This window comes from Dreissena polymorpha, chromosome 1, assembly GCF_020536995.1.
Source record: "Dreissena polymorpha isolate Duluth1 chromosome 1, UMN_Dpol_1.0, whole genome shotgun sequence".
Classification (NCBI taxonomy): Eukaryota; Metazoa; Mollusca; class Bivalvia; order Myida; family Dreissenidae; genus Dreissena; species Dreissena polymorpha.
In genome coordinates, this window is record NC_068355.1 from 37,890,658 (window position 1) to 37,902,739 (window position 12,082).

General features: G+C 34.1%; 1 protein-coding gene across 1 annotated transcript in view; it reads left to right on the forward strand.

Annotated features, from left to right (window-relative positions):
- The window catches only part of LOC127877297 (general transcription factor 3C polypeptide 1-like), a 413,141-nt gene that overhangs the window by 177,294 nt on the left and 223,765 nt on the right, over positions 1–12,082 (forward strand). Inside the window, exons 38-39 of the mRNA XM_052422993.1 lie at positions 1,042–1,173; positions 2,959–3,021. Of these exons, the coding sequence (XP_052278953.1) occupies positions 1,042–1,173; positions 2,959–3,021 (195 nt within the window). The remainder of the gene's footprint in view (positions 1–1,041; positions 1,174–2,958; positions 3,022–12,082) is intronic.

Genomic DNA, 12,082 nt, shown 5'->3' on the forward strand with positions numbered 1-12,082 from the left:
TTTGACAGAATTATGGCCCCTTTTATACTTGGATAATTAACATTTTGCTTAAATTGCCATTGCTTCTTTATTTATTTATTTTTGAAACATCATCTATTAAATGACTACACACACACACATTATAAAGCCCCCCCCCAGTCTCAATGATGGCTTACTTTATACTGTCAAGCACTCGAATAGTCCTCTGACAGCTCTTGTTTTATTGGCCCTCTACATAATGATAGTTAATCCAAGTTCATTTGACTTTTACTAAACTGCATTAAAAATGTTAATGAGTATAATATTCAAGCCTTGTTATTAAAGGGGCCTTTTCACAGATTGTGGCATGTTTTGAAGTTTGTCATGAAATGCTTTATATTGATATATGTAAACATTTGATCTAAAAAGCTCCAGTAAACAGTCCAGAGTAAAATTCAAAAAAGGAAAAAAAAGTAGCCCACATCAAGGCTCAAATCAGTGACCCCTGGAATCCTGGAGTAAAAACGAATTAGACTATTCGGCCATCCTGCCATCTATGTATGAGAGACGAATTTTGTAGTTTATATAAGCAATCTTCATAGTTTTGAAAAATTAAACGACAACATCAGAACTCTCCAAATTATTCAATCGTTGGCTTTGCAACGTTTTATAATTTTCAGGTTTTTAAATCGTCAAAAGATGCATATAATGGCTATATTAGACCATGGAAAATGTTCAGTATTACTGTTTCCTCACAAATATCCTAACTAAAACGAAAATTTGCAAATCTGAAACAACTTTTTTCAATTTTGTCAATTTTCCAAAACGTGAAAAGATCCCTTTAATCAGTCAAATCTCTCTGATATTGTAGAGTTACTGCCCTTGAAAAGTTCAAAGTGGCCTTTTCTGCTTTTTTTTTTTAAGTTGTGTTAGTGAAAAAAAAAAAAGATCATTTTTAAAGCAATATGACCAAGAAAGTGTTAACTCTTTGATAGACCTATGCTTTAAAAAAATACCAAATATTCTCCTTTAAAAACGGGGCAAATTTATTTATATTGACAATATTGTCTCTATTAACTTCAGATTAATACTGATCGGATGTGGGAGGAACTGAAATCTTCAGGCGCCAGTGACCAATATGTGGATCAATGCCATCAGGTGTATGACATTATCACTGACAACAGGGAGCTTGGAATACGGGCAGTTGACCTCAAGGTGAGTGAGTTCTTTCTTAATGCTCGGTCAGACCGACTAATGAACAGGTAACAGAGAGAAAATGGACAAAATATGCAGATTTTGATTATCCGGTGATAAAATTTACCTGCAATGCCGCTCAAGACTCTCGCAATCGGTGTGTGAGGTGTCGGAAACACACAATGACCGCACAACTACCGGTGATGTAACCCGAAAAAACGTACGTTTAAGGGATATTTACAGCATAATTTACGGTCAGCTAACGAATATTGCCGTGCGAGTTACGGACTTCTACAGGATAAAACGGTAGTGTGACGCATTGTTACCGGATAAAACGTTCTCCCAACGTGAGAGAAACGAAAAAGTACCAAACACCAACGTACAACGTTAAATGATGAAAAAGTAGGGTACATCCTTAGTATCATGTGGCAAAGCTTCAAATTCTGGCAGGTCAAGGTCTCCGTTCTCAGCTGCTGCCTTCAGGTCAGACTCGTTCCACAAGTGTGCATCAGATGCAGCACCATGGCCTCCAATGTCAGCCCAGACCAACTTGTAGTCAGAATCCACAAGAGCTAGGAGGACAACCGGACATTAACTGCCATAAACCGGATACGTACAGGAGGTGTAACGCACAAGTTCCGAACAAATTGTAAACTAACCTATGAAGACTTCAAATCAAACGGAGGTCTCTGTCTGTTTTATCCAGTGGAAAAATTTGAACGTGCTCAAAACTTCTCAACTGACGGAACGGATGTCACCAGACATCGCCGAACAAGGAGCGGATTCGCCAGATATAAAACGGACATTAAACGGATAAGAGCGGACACAAACAGATAAAATCATTTTATGTCCGTTTTTCTTCTGTAACCTCAATGTGACCGGGCCTTTAACCAGAGCATGTCTAGTTATAGCAGTGGGTTGTATTAATGCTTCTCATGTTTGCAACACTGAGTAATTCCCACTCCCATAACATGTGAGCTTGGTTAGTTGTTACCATACTGGTAGGGTTTCTTGCAACTACACCAGACAAGGTAAACTTTGAAAATATTTCAATGAAACTAAAATTGCTAGAAAATTGAAGCTGAAATTAAATATATTTCACATATATTTTATTTTTTGAGTATAGTTAGATTGTTTTTAAGCAGTCCTGGGGCATATTTCCAGAAAATTTAATGTTACCAGTCACAAATGAAAGAAAAAAAGCTCAAATCATGTCATAAACAAGTAGATATGTTGTAAATTACATTACACTGGATCCAATGGCTTAAAAGACATGCAATTAATCCAGTCTAATACTTTTTTATTTTTTGTATTATTATAGTAAAATCAGCATAGTTGTGTGCAATAAGAGATTACAAATCAATTTGCAAACATAAGATTATGAATTTAATGGTCTTGTAACTAGCAATTTGTATTAGCACCCAATTACTGTTCATGGATTTTTGTCAGTATTTAATGTACATATACATAATTATATATGTAGGACCTCTAAAATATTTTGTTAGGCCCCGAATGAGGGCATGTAGTGATCGGACCGTCCGTCCGTCTGTCCTTCCGTCACACTTTGTGTTTAGGTTTCGCGTTTAGGTTTTGAAAAATGCTCATAACATCTATGTCCCTTCACATAGCAACTTGATATTTGGCATGCATGTGTATCTCATGGAGCTGCACATTTTGAGTGGTGAAGGTCAAGGTCATCCTTCAAGGTCAAAGGATTTTTTTTTATCAAAGCGGCGCAGTAGGGGCATTGTGTTTCTGACAAACACATCTCTTGTTATAACATTAAGTTCTTTTTGTTTTCTTTAGAAACAGTGCCAGCTGGGCGACAATTTACGCAGTGTGCTGAACAGGCTTGAGGAGTACAGCTCAGTGAGTACAGTAGAGTTAGTAAACCCTTTCAGTGCGGGAACCGAATTTTAAAGGCCTTTGCAAACAGTTTGGATCTAGATGAGACGCCACAGAACGTGGCGTCTCATCAGGATCCAAACTGTTTGCTTTTCTGATAGTCTTCTTTGAAAAAAACTCCAAGAAAATGCTAATTCTAGAAATTCAGCAGAAGACATTTTAGCAGACGACAAATTTCCCAGCATGCAAAGGGTTAAAAAAAAAAACAGCAGCTGCTCAAGTTATTATAGCCAAGGAGCTCAAGTTATTGTATATGCACTCATTGATTTACGTGTGCTAAATGTTGTTAAGGTTGCATGCTGCAAGGCCTATTTCTTACCTGCAATTTTATGCCACTTAATGTTTTCTTCAGAAAACAATATAATCTTCAACACGGTGCCATGTGTACAATTGGAGGACTTAATGTTTACTTGTTTAATGACCTGTAACTCTGGTAAGTCTGCAATTAAGACAACTGTATAAACCTTTTTGGAATCCATACAAGTCACATAAGAGTTGTGCGCATTCAGTTCATACTACTACAGTTATTGACTTCAGATATTCGATATACAACTCCACATATGTCTTCAGGGTCATGTGAAATGAATTTAAAGCCTTTTTGTACTTTAAGATTCAGATTAAAGTCTGCTCCCCTATGCATATATTCGTTGCTAATTTTGACTTCCCACTTGTCTGTGCAGTTCATTTTGAACAGTTGTTATCCATGGCATCCTGTGTTTCCACCTTGCAGCTATTGTTTTTAAAAAAGGGCACAAAAAAGCTTCACTTGGTGTGCTTCAATTAAAAAAATTATTTCCAAATTTGCAATATTTTTTACAAAACACTGGTTATAACTCTGAATTGGTGTACTTTTTAAAAGGCAAAAAATATTTTACATTAAGTTATGTTACATTTCTCTCAAAATTCAACAAATTATGACAAACATAAAGCTTTTTTAAAACATATTCATGACATGTAAATATCGACTCTTGAACAAAAATAAATATGTATATGGTGGAGTAAGCTAAGAATGAGGATAGGGAAAAATATTTATACTTATGAATGTTAGAAATTTACAGAGTTTTTAGGATTTAAGGAAAATGAGCAATGTTTAAAACAAATTTATTTAGAAACAGATATAGGAATTTTATATTTTCCTTATTAGCTCAGCTGTTTTCGGAGAAAGCCTGAGGTATTGTCATAGCCAGCTCAGCATCTGCCGTGCTAAAACCTTGACATTTTGCTCTAAAATCAAAGTGCTTCCACCTACAACTTTGAAACTTCATATGTAGATGCACCTTGATGAGTTCTACACACCACACCCATTTTTCGGTCACTAGGTCAAAGGTCAAGGTCACTGTGACCTCTAAAAAAAAGAAACTGACAAGCTTTCATTTATACAAAACTGCACCCACAGCCGAGCATCGGCACCTGTTATGCATTGCTCTTGTTTTTATTTTTGCAATGTCAAAAATAAGCTTGGTTGGTAAAAGTGTTATCATTTTGCATGTGTTTATTTTGAAGATGGATTGAATCTACAAATGCAATATTGATCAAACAGTGAAAATACATTTTTCATAATTTGTGAAAGCTAATGTTATATTTTAACATTTACTGCATCAGCATGATTGCTGTATTGATGGAAATGTGATTTTAGCAGTAAACCATTGGTGAGGTTAAAAAGGAAACCTCAACAACCATTTATAAGGTAATTACCAATAATACTTGGAAACAGTAATTTCAATAGACATTGATGATGCTAATAACAAACAATGTTTTGGTAGAGTTTTTTTTATCCCTGAGAACATTCTTAACTTTAATAAAAAAAAAAATGCATTTGGAATGAGTTTCTCCTTTATGGAAAAGATATTATATATTTTTTCAGGTGGTTTATATGTTCCATTATATCTCAACAATAATGGAAGAAAACAGCAGTGGTCTAGTTTTCAGAGCAAACACATTAGATTTAACATTAACAGAAATTGATTGTTGTCTGGCTTTAGACATTGTGTATTTTAATGCTGTCACGCACAGGAAGTGTTTTTCCCAAGGGAGATTATCCTTGTAAGGTCAGCTTTTGTTCCAAGCATTAGCAGATTAATTGTAATAAGTTGTTACTGGTACAGCAAGAAAAATATTATTTGTGGGGAATTGTTCTGTTTCTTCAACACTTGTTAAGGGATTGTCCATTGCCATGGTAATTCTCCTCAACCTCTGATTCCAGTAGGGCAGCAGATTATGGCATAGTACTCAGGTAGGCCAGCATTCCCACCAGAAGTGAGAGTAGGCTGACAGGAATTGTAAACTTAAAGACTGTTGAACACGTGAACAATACAAACAAACATACAATCAAAGTACTGACAGTACTGGTGTGACGATGCTTTTGAAGAGGATTGATATAAAAGCATCTATTTAAGTTTATCTACATCACCACAATTGTGTATGTGGATACGAAAAATTTGGGTAGGAAAAAAGTGGGTACGAAAAATTTTGGGTACAAAAACTATGCCAAAAAAAGTTAAGTACGTAAAAAGATTTGGTTACGAAAAAAATTTGGGAAATAAAAAAAATTGGGTACGAAAATTTTTTTAGTTACGTGCAAAAATTTGGGTACGAAAACAATTTGGTACGAAAAATGTAGGGTACGAAAAAAAAATGGGGGTACGGGGAAGTAGTACCCGTGGGGAACTTGATCCTATCAGCGAAACTGGGAGGCGGGTTACATTCTCGATCAAATATAACAAGAAATATCTTTAAAAAGGTATTCAACGTGTATTTTCTGTACCACTCATCTTAAAAAACTGTCTGTTACAGAAAAACATTTGTGGGTTATAACATTACGTTTCAGCATATAAATTCAAAACTTGACATGCTCTTTTATTACACCATGCTCTTTAATTTCACATGTATATCCTTCCAAACTTTATATTTCGTTGTTTCTTTTCCTATGTAAATGATGCTATGTGTACGGACGTGATTTCACAATCCCATGTGCATGAACATATACTTTTTCTCTTTTGATTATTGCTCTTTTTCTCTAATTCAATAAGCTTAGGCATGTTTGTTCGTTAAGTACAGCAATAATTTCATGATGATTCCCGATCGAAAGTGGGTATGGGCACATAGTCGTAAGAGCACTTGAATACGGGAAATCGCCCATGAACACATGGTAAGGTTAATTAGTTTTCTTTACACTCATGATCACGTTGAAAGTTAATTATACACGTTTTAATTCGTAATTTATTTACTGAATCACGACAAATGTCAAATACAATACAGAAAATGCATAGTTGTTTCATTGATCTATAAACATATAATGGATTGAATATAACTGATCTAAAATTAACGTTTTCAAATTATTATTAAATCTTTTTTCCAGAATATGCTGTCCTATTTGTAGCTGAGCTTCCTATACCTTTATCAATGATAATCAGCGAGGTATGCCGATTAGAAAAATCGAGCTATCTCAATTGGACTGGCTCGGTCTTTTACATAGGTTGCCATTGTGAAGAATTTGTTCATGATATTATAACTTAGACGATGCTTCGCAGCATTGTCAAAAAGCACCTTCTTATAAGATTCCTGTCTCAATAGACTGCAATTTCGCTCAAAACTTAGTTACCTTTTTTTCAAAGAGCAGTGTTAAACATAAAACATGTTAATTAAGTAAATTCATGAACTTTTTTCTCAATAGAGATTTTTAATATAGGGTCACTACAAATGTAAAGTATACACTCTATTTTCTTCACTATCCATACATTACTGCAAAAAAGCTCAGTTATTATTAAAAGGCTTTGATCAATCTTGTTTAGCAGACTAATATGTTGTTTTTATTATGCTCCAAAATAAGACACCATTACTATTATTTCAATGTGGCATAAGTGCACTAATAGATATTTCCAAGAAAAACTTGTAAAAGCTTAACAGTTTTCTCATAAGATTGTATGGTCCATCCGTTAATTAAAAACAGATCTCATTTACCAGTAATAAATTCCTGACCCCATTAGGTTAATCCGATATAGAAGACAGAGGACTCAAGAGTGTCCATCTTGGTCCTTAGCTCCTTAATTAGTTTTATCCTATTACCAGATAAAAATCGATAGTATAACAACAATCGTGTAAATGTAAGCTTTATAATATAGCCATTTATAGATCAGATTTGGGTTTTTTCTAAAAAATTGGAGAATATGTTTTTGTCAACTACGGAAACATAAATTCGTCAAAAAATGCGACATTTGATTATTAATGGACAATATGTAGGAAATAATAGGATAAATAGTATATTATGTGAGTTTTGGATAATGCTCGGCTTGAACCATGTTAGCGCTCGAGATCTGCAAGCCTCGCGCTACATCAGTTCTAAGCCTTGCATGATAAACTTGATCTTTATGCAAAACTCACATTATATTCTCTATTTATTTTCATCTGTGTATTTTACGGCTTATTGACAGCATCAACACATAATATAACTTCTCTTTATTTGGTGCATGAGCATTTGAAATTTATTTTGGGAGATCAATTGTTCCTATTTCCCAACCATCAAATAGTGCAAATAGGCAGTGCAAAGATTGGCTTACAACAATTGCCTATCATTTCCTTTGTGCTTTCGATGTTAACCAGAGAACTGTAACCCTATATTAATTAGCTTTGATACTTGCATGGATGTTATCTTTGAATACACTCAACAGAATACACTTCATAACACCTTACTTCATTTTGAAATTGACCTACTTTACAACTTATTGCATCCAATTTCAATACTGCAAGCTACAAAGATTTAATATTTGTTTTGATGAAATCTATGAACTTAATCAACACACCCACATCACCTGTACCTCTTTTATTTGCAAACTTAAAAATATTTTGTTATCAATGTTCATGTAAAAAAGTCACTTTTGACAAGTTCTGGCATTGGATTTATGCTTAAACAGACACTTTGTCATTTCAAGTTATTTCCGAAATAGGCTACCTATGTTGACTAAAAATGATAATGTATTTAGCGATAAAACAAGGCCTTAACTATCTGATCTCAAGATTGTAAGAGACCATTCCAGTTTCAAAATCACAGCAGCATAAAAAACTGTTAAGTGAACAATTGAACAATATTTTGGCCACTGAAGTTTTTACTGGAAAAGGAAAAACAATTCTTTATATTTTGCCCCGTTGGTGCAAAAAGGTAATATTAGCCTTCTTATTTTAAGGTGACATGGTACTTTTTGCACCAAGGGAGCAATTTTTAGATGGGCGCTTTAGCGCCCGTCTAAAGTGCTTAGTGTGAAATTCAGGTCGATACGACTAGGTATGATTAACCCAATACCCGCTTGCGTATCCGCGCAAGAAACAGTTGTATAATTTATGCAAGAGGTTTGAGTTCTCCAATTATGTGTATTCACAAATGGCAACATTATATTAATATCGTGTTACATTCAATAATTTCGAACGGTGTTTTATAGAAAAGAATCAATAAACAATGATCGTATTGTACGTGTCGCGGAGGAGATTGTTTATGAATGTTTAAAATAGTCCACTTTCTGCTGCGTGTGCGTGACGTAGTATTTTCGCTCAGCTCATTCATAAATCTGAGGTTGGCGATAAACAAAGGGGAGTCCGTGTGAGAATAACGCAGTAGTATAAGGTTACGCTTGTTTATATTCACAGGTCTCAATTAATAATACGTTGACCACGAGTTCAACAATTATTACAGGGATACGATAGACAACATAAAAAAATGTTCCATTATCGCTGAAACTGTTAAAAAAAACATTTAAATATAACAATAATATTCTCTAAAAAATGTAGTCTTGCTGTTTTGAAATAAGGTTTGGAATTTTGTTTTCTAAATAACTTAATTCAAAACAAAAGTTTAATTATCGTGTTTTTTACTAGTCGCATATTTACCTCATTATAATGTGTGTTATAATAGGCAAACCATACATTAGTAAAATTCAATCTGCCTTCGCACATAGAAGGAATGGGTCAATTAGGTGCTGCGTTTCCTTTGCTTACGTCAGTTAGAGGTCAATTATTTAAGTAATAGCAATCACAAGGCTCCGACTTCAAAGGAATTGCGGAGCTTTCTTACATAATAAAAGTCGTAGTCGCATGGTATTTGCGTTTTGCGTCCTATTTGGTCACGTGGTTCTTTTTCCCGGTTGTTTTGGCATTCATGATATATGAGGCTATTAATAGATGCGTCTGTCGATAAACAAAGGAAAGTTTACGGGTTATAACAACGCAATAGGTTACGCTCTCGCATACAACTCAATGACGTAGTACAGGTCGTAAAATGAGAGATTTGGGAAAAAGTTAACGCTTATTTATATCAAAGACCCATATTATCTATAGGTCTTTGTTTATATTCTCAATTTATAAAACGTTGAACATAAGTTCAACAATAACTTCAGCGATACGATAGACAAAAAAAAGTTTCATAATTGCTAAACCTGAATATAACAAACAATTTATAATAATAATACGAATGCAATAGCAGAAGGTTAAGCTTGTTTATATTCACAGTTCTCAATACATAGACAGTTGGATATGAGTTCATGAATTACTACAGGCATACTATAGGCAACCTCGAAAATGCTTTTTAATCGCTAAAACCGAAAACAACCTAATATATTATATTAAATATATTTATAACAATAAATGTCTTTTAAAAATGTAGTCGGCGTATACGCTGACTTTGAAATAAAATTAGCAATTTACTTTTCTAAATAATTAAATACAATTAAACAAAAGTTTAACTATTGTGTTGTGTTTTTCACTTGTAAGCTGCATATTCACCGCACGAAATGTGTGTTAGCATTGTCAAACCACACATTAGTGTGAGTAAAATAAAAAATATACTACGGGAGAGCACTTCATATGTGTCCTCATATGCCTTGTTATGAGTATCTTTCTTCACTATCGAAATATATCGTATGTTTATATTTGATTTAAACGCAGTTTTCTTTCGACACATTTAAATCACACGTCAATAGCGCCGTCATGCGAAAATGGGTATTATGCGTTTCGGCAAGCGTTTGTTAAACCCAACATGTGCTTTTGCGCAGTCAGGCCATAGGCGATGCTGTTCGATTTAAAATCACTCAATATGTTATGTTTCTCCTTACCAGAAAGAGTGATAGCTGAGTGGGCTATTTATATGATGGGCGCATATGGAATAAGACCCATTTTCACATGACGAGGGTCATTACAAATCTAATTGCGAATTGAAAATGCCACATTTAAGAACAATGCTTTTTGATACAAAATTGAATTGAAAATAGCAAACTTGTTAATAATGGCAGCCTATCCACACATTAAGGAATGATTTCCAGACGTGCTGACCAAGTACGGCAAACATTGTGGTATGATAATTAAACGATTTTCTCTTATCGTGACACTATACTATTTCGCTAATGATTGTTTTCTCATCTTGGAGGCGAAAGTGAAATTCTGCGAGATGGATTGTAACGCGTAATTGTAACAGGGCCACAATTTGTGTCGTTTGAGCATACAGAGATTAGTCCGGAATTCCTTACACTTAACAGTGCTACATCCTTTGAATTGAGCACATACGCAGTGATGTAGCAAAAATTCAGAGGTTGTATCTCGAATCAGCTTATTAAATATTCGAAAATATTCATGCGTGTCTGTTGGCGTTATGTAAAAGTCACTAAGATGAAAACTGAAACAGCTACGCCTAAAAGCGCATGAGTGCTCTATACCTATGTTTATGTTAGCGTTGTTGACACCGTGTGAACTGCTCGGGTAATAAGTAAAGCATAAACAGCAATGTTTATATACTTTTATTCCTCCATATACAAGATACGAAGATTGTTGTTTTTTTTGAATTTGTATATGGTGTCAAAAATCAAAAGTTTTGTACACGGAACTTTCATTATGAATTTATATTCTTGGTGAGATAGTCATTTGATATAAGAAAAAAATATTCCTTTAATATGGTGACTGCAAATTTTCTTTATATTAACTTATCATTACCATTTTCATCATACTTTCTATGCTTTCAAAACTTCCAAAAAGCATGTTGTTTTTATTTTGTCTTAGTTATTTCTATGAAATAATAAGGATGACTCGTGCGCTATGACACACACTTTATAAAAATGAATGGCGTGTGTTCATTTCAAACTTGCGATTGATTTTCAAAAATGAATTGCGTGTTGAATTATGCAAAAGCGAACATCTTCAGTGCCTTCAGCGCTTTGATTTACAAAGTACATGCTGTGATTGCTCTGATCAGTCTTTGCAATGAAATGAGTGTTGCAGAAAGGGATAAATTGACGTCAAATTCTTGGACTGGTTTTTTTTTTAATGATGAATCGTACAATTTACAGTAAAATGCAAATTTCAATATGTTTGAAGAAAAGTGACAAATTGTAAGAATATAATACAAAGATCTACCTTGCACATCAGGTATATAGCACCTTCATGTGTTGATATATTTGGACCACTGGGTGTCTGACATTCTCTAATCATTTTGAAGAACATGAACATCTGTTATATAGCAATAAGAATGTTTGATCTGCAAAACACTTGGAATTAATTATAACCAGATATGTGAATTGATTGGCAGCCAGCACAGCAAAGAATTGCACATAATAAAGATGTTATAATACTTGTTCAAAAACAAAAAAAGCTATGTACTGTAGACTAAAATTTGTGATTGTGAAAACACATTTCAGAAGGTTACATTTCGAAAGCATTTCTGGAAATTCAATTTCAAACAAAACTTGAAAATTGATATTTTATTTTGCAGGCAATGTTTTAATGCAATATGTAAAAAGCAGTTTTAAATTTTATTTAAGGTGCTAAAAATGATTTTACTATAGCTTTGGTTTAAATTTCAATAATAATTATTTCCCGCCATAGGCGGAGGGATATTGTTTTGGCGTTGTCCATCTGTCCGTTATTTCGTCCGTCTGTCCAGAGCCATATCTTGGAAGTGCTTTGGCAGATTTCATTGAATTGGTACGAGTTTATAAATGGGTAATAGGATGATGCATGCCAAATCGCATTGTGCAACATCTGTTAATAACAG